Raw genomic sequence first — 19,058 nt, 5'->3', positions numbered from 1 at the left:
TTTAGAGCAAACCCAAAGCTTTGAATTGGAATAAGAAGAGTGTTTCTCATGTCGAGGAGGAACCTTTTTCATATATATAGAAATTGATTCTTTCTAAATTTTTAAGGGAATGTTTTTTATTTTGATATGCACCATTGAGATGAGGAAAGAGGTTGGGTCATGGTAGTAGCACCCTAGTACCTAGTTACTATGTTGTGGTTTTCGATCCTACTAACACCATCACTGACTCCTTCAAAAAAGAAAACTAACTGAAAGAAAAACTAATGCGATCTTGTTGGAAAGACTAATGCGATCTTACTGGGGAATATAGTTTTTTATTTTTTATTTTTTTTACCTTTTTTTTTTTCTTTTGGCAAAGATCACTTAGAAGTAGTCTTATTACAATAACTCTTGCTTCAAAGAAAATAAAATTAATAAATCTAAGATCTTAAAAACCTTGATGTCATTAAACCAATTTTCTTTAAACAAATAACATATCCACAATTTTTACGCTTAGGAATATAAAGACAATATAATTAAATGTGATAAGAAACAAAAGAGAGTGTTGGAGATTACCTCAATTGAGCTTATTACACCCCACACCGAGTAACCACCATCCGATGGCGCGGATCAATGATCAACCTTCAATCTCAATTGGGAAAGCAAATTTAGGCCAAGTCACACCAATAGAACATAAACCCTTTTGATTACAAACTCAAACCCTAGATGACTTCCCTTAGCAATCTTTAGTCTTTAGTCATAAATCCATAATTGATAGATGGGAGAGAGAAGAACCCCAGAACCTAAACCCTTAGCCTCTTTTTACAATGTGGGCGCGAAAGAGATCAAAGATGAGAGAGTGGGGCATGCTCCTTTTGGGCTTTCATGAGAGAGAAAAACTTTCTTAAGAGAGAGAAAAAAAGATAAGATGTATAGATTTTGGGTAGAGACAATTCCTTTTTATAGGCTACAATATTAAGGTTTCTTAGGTTTTTTTTGGCTTGCCGAGATTGAATATGAACCATTGATCTTGGGTGACTTGTGGGGTGAGAGATTTGAGCCATCCATTCTATGGATGGCCCATCAACATTAAGAAGGTGCTTCAACCTTTATTCCCCTCTTTCCTTTGACCATTATCCCATCAATATAAATCAAATAAAATAATATTAATCACAATATTGTATTTTATCCAAAAATATGCAAGCCTTATCGAGCCTTTTAAAAGATTCACTCAAATCTTCTTTAACCACTTATCCCATAAAATATAGGAAATCCCCTAAAAGTGGTGGCATACCACCCCATGGGAATAGGACGCCCCAAAATTGGGGCGTGCCACCCATGTGGTGGCTTTTGTTGCCCCCAGCAATTTAGGGCATAGTGGGCCCATATGTACAATGGGCCCCAATTCTATTTTTTAAATATTTAAAAATCAATAAATGATTTTATAATTAACTTGAAGATTTGAAACATTAAAATTTTATAAATAAAATATCCAAAGATCTAGAAAAATTCAAATAATGATTCTAAAATCATATCATCATAAATAAACATAATTAAGTTTATTAGATGGGATCTTATGGTCTAGGAATAAATAATTTGGGGTACTCTACCTTCAACTGTAGACTACAGACCACACTTGCTTTATCAAATCGATCCAGTATTTTTCATGACCCACAGTTCATGCATAGGCTCATTAGTGGGTCACCAAAGTCTAGCTAATGAGCCAAGGGGTCGCAATCCCAGTATGTGGATTTTAGGTTCTCCCCTAAAGACAGACCAAGGCCACCTAGACCTAATGTGACCACAGCTCTTATGGCGTATAGGAGCATCTCTCACACACGTATACACTTTACCCTGAAAAGTGGCTTGCTTTTTCGAAATAGTCTATCAATATGCACGTCGTGTGATAGTACATGGATGAGGCTTTGGCCACCGTCTTTGAATGCCATCATCACACACAAGGGACACAGTCCCTCAGCTCACTCATCCAGGCATACTTCGACCTTATCAAGGGAAGACCCATTAGAACCCTTATCGGTTTATACTCTATGCCCAAGTAACATGGGTTACAACCGACTGGCCTAGATTGTCAAGCATAGTTTGATATCATCAAACATCGTTTGCTTAGTATGGTCCACGAGAGACCACATTACCACTGAGTTCATGTTCCACTATATCATTTCATTTTACAAGTACTCATATGATCTTTAATGGCCACACTCACCCAACACTAACTCCTTAATCTATCTTAAAAAACCACCCGTTGATACCTCTAATATGGTTACGGTTTGCAATAACAACTAGCTCGAAGATGAAAAACTAGCTTTCAAGCCACAATTTTTTACCTCTTTAGCTTTTTTTACCTTTTGTTTTTATATTTATTTTTTATCATTATGCCGCCTGAAGAGGGCCAGGGCCAAGCCGGCCACTTCACCAAAATTCGTTTCATTGATTTCTAAATATCGAATTTCGGTTTTGAGAAACACATATTAAAAGTGGGATAAACTTAAGAATCTTGATTTAACAAAAAGTTCTATAAAAAAAATTTATTAAAATATTCCCTTAAAAAATTATATTAAAAAATATTATCAACATATTCGCAGAAAATGTATTTTTCTAAAACAACCGTATATCTCAAAATAATAAGTAAAATTAGATTTAATTAGGGTGAGTTTTTAATATCTGGGTTTTCTTACCCTTATTGTTCAGTACACATAAGTCATTTATTATGCTATTTTTTTATACAAAAGTTTTGATTAGTTGCACCTTTTCTAAATTTTTTATTATTTCATTGATATATACAACACAATGATTATGATGAACCAGCGCTTCACATTTGGAGAATTTTGTATTTTTTTAATTACAATCATATTTTGAGAGTTTTTTTTCTATTTTCTTTTTGCAGTAATCCAATACCTTGCACTGTTGTTCCGGATGTTATGCAATTGTTGTTGTTGTTGTTATTTTTCCATTGTATATAGTTTGAATCCTGATAGTGTAGGATGAATTTTTCTTATATTAAATGAAAATTTAGATAAAATTGTCAAGTAGGATGCATAAGTGTTATTATGTAAGGACATATGATTATCTTTTCATGACTTTAATATATCCTTACAATAACTACACGTCATAATGTTATCTTGTATCATCTTTACTAATCCGATATTTTCACTTTTCTTTTCTTTTTTTTCTAGCCACATCCAAAATATTCATATTTTTTACTTACCTAGTTTTCAATGATTCACATTTTTGCTTTGGCTTTTTTATTTCGAACCAAGTCTAATTACTATTAATAATAATAATAATAATAATTATTATTATTATTATTATTATTATTATAATGATAATGATAATGATAATGATAATGATAATGATAATGATAATGATAATGATAATGATAATGATAATGATAATGATAATAATAATAATAATAATAATAATAATAATAATAATAATAATAAATCAAGCAGTCAACTCTGGTAAACGCTACAGTTCTTGCATTAATAATTCCCTGCTCTCTTAGCCTTGTGGTTTTTAGCATTTATAATTCCCTGCTCTCCTAGCCTTTTGGTTACTTGCATTAATAATTCCCGGCTCTCCTAGTCTTTTAGGGTTATGGGGTCTTCTTCTTGTGCCATCAATGTATACCAAATATCATTTTCCATGGATCATATTTCTTATGAAAGATGCCTAGAAGGTGTAGTTATTTCCATTTAATTTTACAAGAACTAGCTAGAAGGATTCTGATTTTTCCATTGACAAAAAGAGAGGAGAGAAAGCTATTATACCAACGACTCGTTTTTTTTTTTTTCTGTCTGTTTTCCTTAATAAGAGTGTAAGTGTTCTTAAACTTTGAGAGGGGGACTCCATCAAAACACTGACATTAACTGCATGGTTTACAATTTATGACATTGGTTATTTGTGAAGAAAACTCCAAAGAATCAACAAATAATAGTGGAGTTTAGCAATTAGAAATTGGAAGTATCAATTAATAAAGTAGATACAATGACTATTGGATAAAAGTCACTAAAAATCCTTAATTTTTTTTTTTTTAAGTTTCCAAAAAATAAAATCAAGGTATTGCATTTTGTACTTTCATTAGTTTGCTAAAATAAGTGAATATTTAAAAGTTTCCCTGTTAGATATGTCTATTGATTATTACATTCACATCATTGAAAAAAATGAGCATACAATTATTATGGATATAAATAATTGAGCATACAACTATTGTAATACAATATAGTAACAAAATAAAAGGCGGCGTTGTTTTTCCTCTTCATCACATTGTTGTAATTGATTCAATCTATGTACACCTTGTCAGTGTTAACTGACTGTGCCTGATTCCCTCACGATTGGTGAACTACTGCTCGCCTAGACCAAAATCCCCAAGGCATGTTCAACCCTTGTATTGACCCATGTCCTTCTGCTCATCCCCGCCCTCTTGTTGCTAGATCTCAGGCTACGTATATCCTGATTGGATAGGGTGACCTCAAAATCATATTCTATCTCGTTTTCCTCCCATATCCCCATCTCACTCTCCTTCAACAAGTGCTACACTGCCTACATCACCAAAGAATTGTTGATTTGTCAGCATGGATCCTCCTCCTTCCTAGTCATTAGAATCTTCTTCTTCACATTCCTCACTGATTGCTTCAAAGAATGCACTCTTGTATAGCAATTGATCATCTTCATCTGCACCCACTGCTCAGGTATATCTGATAAGTATCTCATCTAGGCCAATCGAGTTGTAGTCCTCAATCTTTCTATTTATTTGTCGCGGTGGGAGCTTTAACTTGTAATAAATGTAAATGAGCTTCTAAAGCCTCTTCACAGTTAGCTGATTTCTCCTAGGAGTATGCATCCCTGAACATATTAAGAAAGCACCTTGATTGTTGACTTTTTTTAGATGAGATGTGTCAATACCATGACACTCCCACTATTCAGCTGAAATTAAATGCAACGGACGTTGTTAGAAAAGGTCGAAATATTACATTAGGTAAATGATGAAAAAGAATACATAATTAGATAAGAGATTCTAAATCTTTAGAGTTCTGAATTTCCTCTCTTGTTTAGTTTCTTTAAATTGAGAAAAATATATCCTTCTTTTTTTAAAAAAAAATTTTATTGGCAATTTCTTAACAAAAACTAATATGCAAGTCCTGCTTCATTCTTGTTAAGTTGTATCGATCTACATTTATAATCTTCTTTTATCATAAAATTAGTCTTTTAAAAAAATAAAAAAATTATCTCATTCCTCTTGAGAAATTTGAAGCTTGATTTGGGTTATTCTTTATTGCTAATTTTTTTGAGATAATTTTTGGAATTGTCTGCAATTGTCCAATTTGTGATGAGATTTAGGTTTAGTCTTGATGGAAACTGATATAATAAAATGATATTCAGGAATGATTTTGTTTTCTGGCTATTTGATTTATTGGTTACCATTTCTAGTTTCTTTTTTCTTTCATATGGAGAAGTTATTTATTTCTTTATTTCACTCCATTAGATTTTGGAGAAGTTATTGCTTTCTTTATTTTACTTTATTTGAGTTGAATGATTTAAATATGTTTTAGGAGTTTCAGGATTTCTCGTTGATATTTTTCTCTAGTCACTTCCACTATTGTTGTTTTATAGTTATTTGGATAATTTATTTCCTAGCAATGTAGTCTTTGGGTCTATCTTCTTTTAATGATCTGGTGTGGAATAGTGTGGCTTGATGCCTTAAATATATGGTAAAATTATACAATGGGACCATTAATCTTTGGTACAAGGTGGTCATCCAATCTATCGGATTGTTGTAAATAATTTGACCTCTTTGTATCAACTTGTGGTTGTAAATGAATTTTCTCGAATTCATTGTCTAATTACCATATCAAACACTCATTGAACTTCACTTGGTTGAGACTATCTTTTATGATTCTGCCAAATAACCCCACACAGTTACAAATAGAACAGCACACTAGGCCATATTTGCTTCATTTAGTAGGGAATCGAAAGAAAATGAAGTCCTTATTAGATATCTGACCTTGTTCGAGAATTTTGATATTGTGGGGCAATAAGCAAGGGAAGTTGCGACCCTTGCATATCTTTTTTGGGCCCCAACATCTCACTTTCTTCTCAAGCTGTACCCGATGTGGGATGAAAAGCATATGCCGGGCTTCGGATGATCTAAACCCATAGTTTTCATAACAAAATTGGATTTGTTCGAAAATGGTGAGTCTCAAAACTTTTCGAGGTTAGGATCCCCGACCTTGACAGTGATAGTGGAGCATAAAACATCATGGAACGAGACTAGTAGGGAGTCCAAGATTTCCCTCCTGCCAGTGGTCCTAGGTTGTTCAAGTTTGAGAAAATTCAATGTTTCCATTTGGTGAGAGAAGATAGTGCCTATTCATTTGGCGGTCGGGAACTTTAGCCATTGGTGTAGCGTTGACGCTATGGTCAGATTTTCATGTAGCCCAGCCCACCTCAATGTTTACAGGCATAACCTATAGCGTTGACTCTATGGTCAGATTTTCATGTAGCCCAACTCACCTCAATGTTTACAAGCATAACCCTTGGTGTTTGTGGCTTCTGTCCGCCAGCACTGCTTCTTCAGTGTGCCTGGGTGTCGCTTGGTATTTGGAGGACATACAGTTTTATTAAAAGCACCAGTCAGAGTTACCGAGTCTAGTACAAGATGGAATTCAGTTGCATAGGTGGTCCTATACGCTTGAACGATGAAATACGACTCGCGAAAGTATGTTATTTGGAGGTGAGTACAAGGTCGAGTATCTAGATCTATGAGCATCTAGATCTACAACATGCGTCATCTCCTCATGGATCTCATATTTTCTGCCTGCGATCCATACAACAGTATTCAGGAAACTTGACTTCGTAATCCGTTCATTTATGACTTCTTTTGCTTTAGGTACTAGCATACCATTGAACATTTCAGCTTCCTGCCAATGTTCAGCCCATCTGTTCACTAACTTTATTCTTAAGCCTTCGCACAACACGATGAGAGATTTCTCACATTCCTCCAAAATCCAACTGTTAAATGATTTTAGATATGTTGGATGTAAGATGATCGTACCTCTTGCCCTCAAAATAAGCATTTGACTAGTAGTATTTTCCCTGTATCATTATCCAATTGTAAGCCCCTTCATCTATCTCTTTAATTTTCAACATCTCTTCCTCGAACCCTTCAGTAGATAATGGGCATGCGACCTTCCAAAACTTCTTTATGAATATTATGCTCTTCCATTTTCTTCTGAAATTGTCTACAAGATGGCGCATGCAATGCCCTGGATATGATCCCAAGAATATATATTTAATTGCAGTTTCCAAACCCTATTGACGGTCGAATAGAATTGTCAAACGAGGAAGCACATCCACCTGTCGACAAAATGCCCCAATCAAAATCTCTAGGAACCATGTCCAACTTTCAGTGTGTTCATTCTCTACCACTGCCAACGCAACAGGAATATCTAAGGCTATGGCGGCCAATAGGATCCCCAGATATGTTTCCGTCAAGAACATCCCATCTAACCCTAACAGTCGTCGACAACTATATAGAAATCTATTGCGGTATGGATGAAAACAGAGAAAGAGACTCTCGAATCTGTATTGGTCAATGGTTTTTATGGCTGATATAGTTCCAAGGTTAATGATATTTAGTTTCCCAAGATAGAGAGGTAGTTCAATATATGATTGTGTTTCAAAGCCTAGGATCATTGCATATGTGTCTTATTTGCCACGCAAGCTTGCATGTATGATATTGGGACCTCATGATCCCACTAAACATCATTTGCAATATCCTTAGGTGTGAGGGTCATCTGATCTTTTAGTCGAGCTTTAATCTTTTTTGCAACCCATTAGCTTCTAGTTAATGGCTGATGCGCCCTGCCCATTGGTCTTCTGCAAGTGTTCTCATATATAAATTCTCACCTTTGAAGGATTTTATTTGTCCGAATCTAGAGCACCACACGCAATCCAGTGCTCCTTTACAGTATGTACTCACTTTTTCTTGATCATTTCAATGGTAAATCACAAAATTATGATATATCGCATAATCAACAAAGTGATTATCTAATTCTACAACAATATCAAAATCATGTCCCACAATTAGGTCCACCCTTGGAAGTGTTGATCTGAATGGGGTCTCAAAGTGCACCGTCTTGTATACATCAAGTTCCATCATAGGCTCACCCTTGAATTTAGACTCTTGCACTGTAGCTATGTTACTGGTTTTACGGACATTCATTTGTACAGTAGGGCAATTGTGAGAAAACATTTAGTAGGTGTCGATCCACATGTAGTTCAAATATAATTCGAAATCATTCAAATATAAATATCAAAGGTCTTTTGTCACACATACCTATCAATTGCTGATGGAGCAGATGTATGAACAAAGGGCTAATGCTCCACTGGATTTGGTAGCGATGGCTTATTTGCGATACATACATATATATTGGAGGCCACCATCAGCATACACATTACATCCTCATCATCTATTAAATCAACTAAATCCATTGGTTGGTCCATTTCTTGATACATAACTTTCAAACTTCTTGGGTCAAAGCTCAATATAGACCCCATATGAGCCTTAAGTTGTTGTAGTAAGTCCCCCCCCATTATATAGTGTGCCTTTTAATTTACCCTTTTTGTAACATGTTCGTCTATCATTCTGCTTACGTTCAAAATAACCACCATGGTGAACCAATAACCTCACTCCACCACTGGCCATGAATCAATCTGGTGAGCAGTATAACATTAATAAGGTCCGCATAATTGGTAGAGATTTCTTACTTCATATCAAGTATTCTTTTAGAAAAACAATTAAATATTGATTCATATCAAATTAACTCCTTTAATACATCTAAATCCTGCTCAAATAAGGCAAAAAAAACTGCAATTAAATAAAACAAGCATAACCAAAAAAGATATAAAACAGAAATACAATAGAGCTAGCATAATCATAAAAAATATTTTCACATCATATGCATATAGCATAATCAGAAAAAACATAAAAACACATGATATACATATAGCATAACTAAAGAATAAGAAAAAAACTGAGATCAAATAGAAGTAACCTAAAATCTAGATTTGGGGATTATTTTCTACAAGATTGAATAACCTAAATCTTCTAGATAAAACAAAAAGACCCATTGTCTTGGGGCTTATTTTCTATAACCATAAGTACAAAATAAATAAAAATATTGTCTTGTTCAATTCTTAAAAAAATAAAAATAAAAGATAAATTCATTTTCCCAAAATAAAACAAATTTCTGAAACATACATGATTAACAATTGTGGCTTGAGAAGCCTGGTCCATAGAGAGAGAGGGTTGGGCTCGAAGGTCACAGAGAGGGTTGGGCTTGGGCTTGGGCTTGGGCTTGTGGAAAGACAAAACGAGAGAAGAGAGAAGAGAGAAGAGAGAAGAGAGAGCTAGAGCACCGAAATGGGGCTCGCAAGGTTTTAAAAAGCCCAAATGGACGTCCAACAATCCGAACACCGAACCGTATTCAAATAATTGTTTGATATTTTGAACACTGGACAACAGTTTTTTTCCTAAGTTTAAACGGACACCCTCTGTCCGGCAATATAAACGCCGGACAACTCTGTGAGGGCAAAAACAAACGAAATTTCTTTAAAAAGTGATATTTTCCTAAAAATTGAAAGTCAAGCCAAAAATGTCAAATTAAATATTAAAAAAAGACAAAAAAAAAGTCTCACAATATATGCATAATGCCCCAATACATCAACCACCTCATATTATTCAAAAAATTATTTAATTTTTAAAAAAATATTTCTCACAAACCCTAAAATACGCGAAATTTTGATCAAACTTCAAGCAATAATCAGTTTAGATCCATTAGATTGGAAATGCAATTTGCTAGATAAGTTGATTACAATCAACTTGAATCAAATTTGAAGAAATATGACTCAAATTCAAAGACGAAAATAAGGAAATGGCAGAAATTTTTGAAGCCCTAACACTTCTAGCAAATTTGAGCAAAACAAATTGTTGAAAAATATACATAATGACAAATAAACTTTACCTAATCTATACAAAAATTAAACCTTTTATTCATAAAAAAACTGAAACAATGAAAACGAATTGCTACGATCCTAAGTTGTTGAACGAATGGAAATTTTATAGATGGAAATCAATTATTGGTGCGAATGATTGGCTTTGTAAAAGCAAGATTGAAAGAGGAAAAAAAAAGCCTATAATAATTCTATTAGGGACTCGGCGATTGAATTGCACAGAATAGCCGATTCCCTTTCAGGACTGGTCGGTTCACAATATATCAAGGAGCCGGCACAGCGTAGCTGGTCCCCAGGTCGGACCAATCGATTCGAACCCAAAACGGCTATCTTTTAAACCAAAAATTTAAGTTTGGGTAGTAAATGCTCATTTATCGTGAAGGGAAAAAAATTATCTCAATAGGTTCTAGATATCAGTTCAGAGTTGAATATGTCTTTCCAACATGTTCACTTAGAGGCAAATGAATTGGCAGATGGTTTTGCGAAAAAATGAGATTTTACTTGTTTGACTATGTAAATTTGTAATTTTCTTTTTACTATATTTATAAAGTGATAGTAATATTGTCAAAAAAAAAAAAAAAAAAAGATGGAGAGAGAGAGAATATGTTTACACCTCTAATTGTACGATGTAAAAGTCCAAAAATCATGCAAATCAAGTACCTATATAGGCACTTGAGAATATTGGAAATAGAATGTCTAGATAATGTATTACAAGATGCAACAGTTTTTAAAATTGTATATCTATTTGTTTTTCACATCTATATATCTCAATATCTCAAGGTCGATATGTTTAGTTGAAAGATTTTCTAGTTTCAAAATTACTTTACTGATAGATATTTGAGGTGTGTTCAACTATGTTTTAAACGAGGGTGCGGCTTGTATGAGGTTGGCATCTTAAACAATCAAAGTAACATCGCGCTGATATCATGCCAAAAGATGGGGTTCAAGTGTCAGAATTCTTTTTTTTCTTCTACATCCATACATCTCAAAGTCAAGATGATCAACATGAGGGTTTTTCAATATCAGAACAGCCTATTCCAACCAGTTTTTGAAATACACCTTAGTTTTATAGTATAGGGTCAATAGCTTACATAAATTGTTTCATTTAATTGATAGGGTACTTTAGCTGCCTTATGCCTTATTTCTATAGTATAAGGTCCTTGTTTCACTTACCTAGAAACAAAATAAGGTTCTTATTTCTATAGTATAAGGTCGATACCCTATATAAATTGTTTCCTTTAACTGATAAACTATTTTGGCTGCCTTTCTAAGGTCCTTATTTCACTTACCCAAACAAAAAAATAAGGTCCCTATTTCTATAGTATAAGGTCGATACCTTACATAAATTGTTCTTTTAACTGATAAGCTATTTTAGTTTCCTTAGAAAAATAAGGTACATGTGAGTTATTTTTTTTGAATAACTTAGGATTTTTTTTTTTTTTAAATATTTTATAATCATTAAAATTAAAAACCACAACTTGATAACTAGAGTGTTGGGATATTCTTATACTAGAGTGTCGGGGTGCTCCCACTCGTATATGAGTCGACAGATAAATTTTATCCTTTAAGCCCACGTTAAGAACTGATATTTCCCATGTTTTCCTTGCTTTCATGGTACGATACCAAATCTAAAAGCGCATTTAGAACTTATCGCATTGCTCTTTTTTTCCAAAACTTCTTTTTGAGCAACACAGACAATGGACCAGGAGAGCGTAAATAAAAACAGAAATCATTGTCAAGAAAGAGAGAGAAGGAGAGTTCGAGAGAGAAACTGAAAAGTTGAAAATATGACCAAAAAAACCTTTGAGATTTATTTGAGTAGGTAAAGTTCGAGATTATTCACTATGAAAGTAAATTTCCAAGAGAAAAATGACGAGCGTTTGTGAGGAACTGCACGTTTGGTTCGTGTGAAAATAATTATTGAAAAATATTCTTTCATTTTATTAAGTGTAAGAGTATTTTCACAACAATTGGTCTCAATACATCTTTTCACACCAATTAATAGTTAATTAATGTGAAAATATTCACACATTTAACTATATAAAAAAAAAATATTCACATATACAAAACCGAGATCTCCAATTCGAAATATCAAATCAAAGACAAGCAACTAATTAGAGAGATAGAGGGAGAGCCATTAAATTAAGAAGAGAGAATATCAAATAAAAGAGAAGTAGAGAAACATAGAACTTTTAGAGAGAGAGAGAGAGTCTTATTCACGACACCAAATTGAGGGAATTAATAAGAGATAAAAAGAGAGATTATATAGCCAATCGCTAACATCGCCAGGAATCCTGGACCTAAAAGTCTACTCCCTAATTATTTATTTCTTCAATGCCCTTGCTGGCCTCCCTACACAGCGTATGGATCAACGTCATCATCATCAATCATTTTCTATCTCTACTAAAAAAAATCAAAATTTAAATAATTTAGTTGGATTGAGCCCATCCCAAATGTCCTCACCAATTATTAAACATTTCTTCAAATATTTTATCCCAAAAAATATCCTACTCTCTCGGGAGTAGATTATTCATTTACTCTTTTGGGCAAAATACATGCTGGGGACACCGTTTAAGTGTCAATGTTGGGGATGTAATTTCTACAACGCATTTAATAATCTTAAAAAACAAAATCCAAATAAACTCTCTATATACTAGAAACAAACCAATGCCTCGAAAGTACATCCAATTTTTTGAAGGGAAAAGTTTATATAGAGCCGAGGCTCTAAACAATCAAATTTGAACCTATATCGAGTTGTTTTGTTGTTCAAATATCTTCAAATTGATCATCTCGACATCAAGATGCATGGACATGAGAAAAAATAGATTTAAAGTTTTGGAAATAGTGTATCTTGTAACGCATTTTTATATCATCAATTTTCAAGATTTTCAAGTTTTCATAGATCTGTCGATCTACATTATTTTTTAAGCTTTGAACTTTATAAATCATTATGAAAATATATTTTAAGGCTATCATAAAGATTTATAATAGTGAAATAATATTTCTCGACACTATTTGAAGGTAGGTTCTAATTTGAATGTTTAGAGCCTAGGATCTACACAAACCACACCCTTCTTTGAAAGGCTCGCTAAGTATCATAAAACTCAAAATTCAAAAAAATTTAAAAAATAATGATCTGATCATTTTTGTGGATTTCCCAAAATGTTAAACCAAAAAAAAAAAGAAAAAAAAGCAACTTGGCTAGGTATTTTGACAAAGGGAGTACATGGGCAACAGTGCACCAGCGGGAGTACAGTATATGCCCCCAAAGTTTATATCACTAGAGCTCATTACGTAACTAAGACGTGTGAAGGGAAAGCGGCTTCTAGAAGGGATAAAAGGGGGTCCAGTTCTAAGCCTCAATCTCAACAGTTCATCCTGGGGCGTTGGGTTAGAGAGAGAGAGAGAGGGAAAAAGAGCGAGAGAGAAGAGAGAGAGAGAGGGAAAAAGAGCGAAGAGAGAAGAGAGAGAAAGAGAGAGGGAAAGAGAGAGAGAGAAGAGAGGGAAAGGGAGAGGGTGGTGCATGTGCGCATTCACACTGTTGGAGTTTTGAGTTGCGAATAAAATAGTGGTCCTGGTTTTGCTTTTTGCTTTCAAGTAGAAAGGATAAAGAGGGGATTTGTGTTCCATTTGAGAAAAGGCCTTGTTACTCTCAAAGGTACTACATCTCTCACAAATTTCTTCCTCTTTATGAAGTTTTTTTATTATGTACTTCTCATGTGCTCTTCTTCAGTGGTTTGTGCATTTTCTTCAGGGAATTCATTCATAGGCATTGAAATTTTGTGAACCCATGAGCTCTGAAGTCATTTTTCAGGGTTTTCTCTACCTATTTTTGTCTTTGCATTTTATGGATTTTGAAGCTTGAAAGTATCCACTGATGCATTTGAAAATATGTTATAGAAATGGGTGATTTTGATGTTATTTTTTCTGGATCTGAAAGAATACCATAGAAGCATGTGAATTCTATATGCCTTAAATTTTCATTCAAACAATCCAATGACTGGGTTACTTTCAGGTCCACACTAGAGAGACAGAGCAGAAAAATTTTGCTGTTTTCATTTCCATGGATATATATATCATCCATGGAATCATTTAGGAGTTGCTCTCTGCAATTTTTTCCAACTAATCTGAATGAGTTTTCGTGAACCAGGTTCTAGAAGGAGAGAGAGAAAGAGCTTAATTTCAATGGAAATCTCTACAGCCAAATGGTTCTCCTCACATGTATATACCCATTTACCATTAACTATAGCTTCTCTACTTGCTCAACAATAGAATTCTCTCTCTCTCCCTCTCTCTCTCTCTCTCTCTCAAGTTGCCATAAATTTTCAGGCAATGGAGGACGCCTCCATCGTTCAGGACTACGAAACGAGCTGCCTTGACGACCTTACCATGGAGCACATCGGCGCCGCTCTCTCTCAGGACCTTCACCACTCTGATCCATATTCTTACATCAACAACAATAACACTCCCTTCTTCCACGATCAAAGACCCACAAAGCGGTGCAATTTTGGTTCCAATTCCTTTCTCTCTTTCTACTCTCAAGACCCACAAATCAACAGCAACCATAACTCAAGTTTCATAACCTTGAAGCCAAAAAATGAAATAAAAGACTCAAACTCCCCTAAAACTCCTTCATTTAATGGAGAAACCATGTCTTCTACACTCAATGGGAACCGCGTATCTCAGAATCCAACGGCTAAGTCGTCATCTCACACTCAAGATCACATAATTGCAGAGAGGAAGAGGAGAGAGAAGCTGAGCCAGAGGTTCATTGCCCTTTCAGCCATTGTTCCTGGCCTGAAAAAGGTATGACGGTTTGCCCCTTGTTTTCCCAGGAAATTACGGTTAAGACCTTCGTGAATAGGGCCGCAATGGGCCTGGTAATACGGTCCAAACCAGCGTTAAAAAAGTAGAGCATGGGCCACAAACCGTGTATCGAGGGCTGACATTTAAGTATGACATGGGCCACAAACTATAAGTATGACATGGGCCACAAACTATGTGCCAAGGGCTGGCTTGCTGCATAGGGCTGGCATTTCAGGGCATGAGCCAACTAGGTGCCCAAGGCTGGTTCAGGACCAATGCGCCAGGTTATGTGCAGTTGAACCTTTTTTTATAATTTTTTAATTTTATAATTTTTTTATTTTTCCAATTTTTTTGGTCAGTCCAGACCTATTTTTTATTATTTTTTTTTTTTTGCTCGTCCCAAACCTAATTGGGCTAAGTCCAAGCTTGGGTCAAACCTAAAAGGGCTAGGTCCTAGCCAGGGCCAGCCCATGTCGACTAGGGCCCGGCCCATGACCGACCAACTGCCACATTATTCTTGAATTTTGTGTGGGAAGTTGACCGAAGGCTAGGGATACTATTAATTATTAAAAAAGGGATTTGGTACTATTACGCATTTGTCTTTTATGAGCTGTATTTCCAAGATCCAATGTCATCCAGAGACACCTGGCCTTCTCTTAAATAGAGAGCAAATTTTCCCAACAAACGCGGAGTGGAAAAAATAAAAAAAAATTCGGAAGGGTTGCTTTAAAAGTTTAAAAAGAATAGTGACAAGGATCTTTGAAAATTGAAATGGACTTTTGTGGGTTTTCAAACCCTCATTTTCACTAACCCAAAAAAAAATCAAATTTCAATTTCACCCAATTAAAGCACGTGGTTAAGGGATGGTTATGTTGTAATTAAAATAAAACAAAAGATTTTTACCTTTTCTTATTAATATTTATAGGGAAGCCGTTTATCCTTCCCTTACACCATACAAGTTATATCCTCCCTCTTATCCAAACTTAAGTTATATCTTCCCTCTTATCCAAACCTCTATTCTGAATGGAGGCTTAAGATTGTCCCAATCAAAATGTCTCGTCTTTATACTATTTTATTTTAAATTATTTTTTCTATAAATTATTTTGACACCAAATTTTGGGTGACCATTCATCTATTAAACTCTCACTGGCGAAAAATATAAAAAAATATTTTCAATAAGTATTTTGGTTATTATATTTTATCAAAAAATTACTTTTAATATTTTTATAGATGTGCCCCAATGCGAAGATGGTACATACCAAATTTCATATTTATACAATTTGTATAAAAAACACTAAAAATAAAATACTTTGACATGTCGGATCAAGATCAAACGGTGAGTGGCTCTCTTGATCAAAATTGGACGGCTGGATGGTAGGGGGATGATAAAACTTCTATGCTGTTCTATGTTGTAGGAAAAGCATAGAAACCTTTCCCATTATTTATTATCAAATTTCGTTTTTCTCTCAAACTCTAATTTATAAACAATTTCTCACTAGGCTTGGCAATAGGCTATGCTGCCCGGCCTTAAAAAAGTAGGGACTAGGCCACAAACCCTAGCCTGAGGATCGGGCTAGGACCAGTGCCAGCCCAATTCAGCTCGGCCAAGCCCTCTTTTTTCTTGATTTTTCTTTTACTTTGACCGCATTTGTTTTTGGCCTGACAAGGACTCCGGGGCACATTTGTGAAAGCACTTCTTGGGAGCGCAAGGAAGCCATTATTCCCCTGCAGGACTTTCCCATCACTTGCTTTCACAGCTAAATAGATGGAAAGCTGCTTTCTCACATTTTAATGTTAAAAGGCTGAGAAGACGCTTTCTTGTCTGCCACAATAACTTTGCATTCCGAGAAACAAACATGGAAAAGCATTAGTCCACCGATAAGAACTTTCTCAACAAATGTGCCCTTAATTATTTTTTACTTTTGTCAAAATTTAAATTCTAAACTAACCCAATTTCCTTAAATCAAATGAAAATATCAGATGGACAAGGCCTCAGTCTTAGGAGATGCCATCAAATACGTGACACAATTACAAGAGAGAGTGAAGAACCTGGAGGAAGAGACCGCAAAGAAGACAGTTGAGTCTGCAGTACTAGTAAACAAGTCCCATGTTTACTTAGATGACTCCTCTTCCTCTTCCTCCTCCACTTCATCTTCCTCATCTTTATCTGAAGACGATAATTCCGGCAATGGAGTTTCATTGCCTGAAATCGAGGCAAGAGTTGCAGACAAGAGTGTGCTCATCAGGATCCATTGCGAGAAGCGTAAGGGTATCTTAGCTAAAGCCATCGCTGAGGTCGAGAAGTTCCACCTATATGTTCTCAATGCAAGTTTCATGTCCTTTGCCTCCTGTGCCCTAGACCTTACTTTGGTCGCACAGGTATGTTTTCTTTCTTTCCACATCTCCTTTGAGGTTTTTAATGATATAGAAGTGGCAATATGCCATGGAGATCTTGTTAGATACTGACCTTTTGCATAATGCATTAAGGAATTATACCTAGGAATAAAATAGGTTGAAGAATTCATGGGGATGTATTCTTGTTAATGCATTATTCATAGTTTGCATAATACATGAATGCATGAGCTAATATTCTTGTTAATGCATTATTCATAGTTTACATAATACATGAATGCATGCCTTAGGTCAAAGGGATACCTCGTTTTTATAAAGGGTTTTACTCATCTTTTAACCTATACATTATAAGGGTACTTTTTTTTTACCCTAAATATCATCAACTCATAGTTATCTTTCTCTCTTTTTGGCCATATAATTGAATAACCATATTGAGAGTGGGGGTGTGGCTGAAGTACACTGTACCTTAGCTACAACATTGGTCATTGACTCTCTTTTTTCTCTCTGTATAGTACATTTATACTTAGAAATGAATACAATGGAGTTCTAGAAAAAGGCACATTTACCCCAGAGCTTAAGGTTGGACAAACTCTAGATTTTCCCTTTATGTTGTGATTGTTTTGGCAATAGACGTGGTCGACTGCTTGGGCCAGCCAACCCGGACACACCTGTCACTCGGGCTTGCCACCCTAGCGAGCCCGAGTATTCTGAGTTTAGTGGTCAAGCTTAGGATCTTAAAAAAAATAAAAAATAAAATTATAAAAATCCATGTTCATCATCATTTTGGTAAAGATAAGGAAGTGTTTTGGCCATGAATACTTATTTTTACGTTTTCCCTTTTTGGATTATTTCTAAAATACCTCCATCAAATATTAGTGTTATTTTCAAAATCCGTTTTTCACTACTTTTTAAATGTGTTTTGTTTAATTTTGCTATAAATTTTTTTCATATTTTTTGATATATTTTTTTAACACTTTTTGCCCTAGCCAAGACCCAACTTGGGCTGCGTTACTTGGACTTGACCCAAGTTACTCAGCCCGGCCGGGTTTTGGGGCGGAGTTGTACTTTCCTACACTGTGACTAACTCTAATTCTTATGCTGGATTCCAGATGGAGGAGGAGTACTCCATGACAGCCAAGGACCTGGTGAAAGCCTTGCGTTTGGCTTTGAATGAGCCAATGTGAGGGTTATAGCTTCAAAAATAAGGGAAATAAAGGTGGTTGAATCCCCTGAGTTAGTTACTACAGTCTATGACGTTTCCTCTCTGTTTTGTGTCTCTAAAGCAAGGCCTTCTGTGGCGTTCCCTTGTCTTTCAACCTTGTGTTTGCTGTGAGGTTTTTTTCATTTCATGGGGAACCTCCTTTTTTGCATGGCTCTAATAGGCCGTGTTTCAATCTCTTTTTGAGATGGAAACCTGCAGCTTCATTCAGGGGCTTTTTTAGGGTTAGAGTTTTCGAGACCCTTTTGATTTGTCACTCCCCCTTTGTTGTTGTTTTAGATGGTGGTTTTTGCTGGACTGGCCTTGCTTTTTGAGTTTGGTTTTTGGCCTTGATTATATCAGGCCTTTTGGAATGAATTGTGTCTCTTTAATTTTGGTTCTCTCTCTCTCTCTCCCTCTCTCTCTTTCGTTTTACATTGGTTTTCACCTAGTTACATTTAGATCCACGAATATTTGATTTTTTTACCTTACATTACCATGTGAAATCTTTTGTTTTCCTCAAATCTTTGAGGTCATATTCTTGATGCACCATGTTGCGGGCTAAAAGATTCTACATCCAACTCCAAAATCCCAAGATGGTAATGTATTCAATAGAAAATGCATATCATCATTTAGCATTAGATTTGATTTAGAGTAAGATGAATTTCCATTTTGAGGGGGTCAATGTATC

At 35.1% G+C, this 19,058-nt stretch overlaps 1 protein-coding gene across 2 annotated transcripts; it reads left to right on the top strand.

Annotated features, from left to right (window-relative positions):
• Positions 1-13,372: 13,372 nt before the first annotated feature.
• LOC18442452 (transcription factor bHLH25) lies at positions 13,373-18,759 on the top strand. Of its 2 annotated transcripts, none has more exons than XM_006852667.4 (5): positions 13,373-13,669; positions 14,162-14,232; positions 14,341-14,817; positions 16,798-17,196; positions 18,279-18,759. In XM_006852667.4, the coding sequence occupies exons 2-5, from the start codon at positions 14,197-14,199 to the stop codon at positions 18,351-18,353; spliced, it is 987 nt and encodes a 328-aa protein (XP_006852729.2). In that variant the 5' UTR covers positions 13,373-13,669; positions 14,162-14,196; the 3' UTR covers positions 18,354-18,759. The 2 variants fall into 2 exon arrangements, with proteins under 2 accessions (XP_006852729.2, XP_020528044.1); XM_020672385.2 differs by lacking the exon at positions 13,373-13,669 and adding an exon at positions 13,743-14,026.
• The last annotated feature ends 299 nt before the right edge of the window (positions 18,760-19,058 follow it).

The sequence above is a fragment of the Amborella trichopoda genome, chromosome 13 (genome assembly GCF_054954075.1).
Source record: "Amborella trichopoda isolate Santa Cruz 75 chromosome 13, AtrichopodaSantaCruz75HAP2 v2.0, whole genome shotgun sequence".
NCBI classification, from domain to species: domain Eukaryota; kingdom Viridiplantae; phylum Streptophyta; class Magnoliopsida; order Amborellales; family Amborellaceae; genus Amborella; species Amborella trichopoda.
The sequence above is the reverse complement of the archived record's forward strand: the minus strand, read 5'-3'. Positions and strand labels throughout refer to the sequence as shown.

Bases quoted from the DNA above. Each gene is read 5' to 3' on its own strand.
- LOC18442452 (XM_020672385.2), top strand. The intron at 14,233-14,340 runs GTATATACCCAT...ATAAATTTTCAG, and splicing joins CCAAATGGTTCTCCTCACAT to GCAATGGAGGACGCCTCCAT. The intron at 14,818-16,797 runs GTATGACGGTTT...TGAAAATATCAG, and splicing joins TTGTTCCTGGCCTGAAAAAG to ATGGACAAGGCCTCAGTCTT.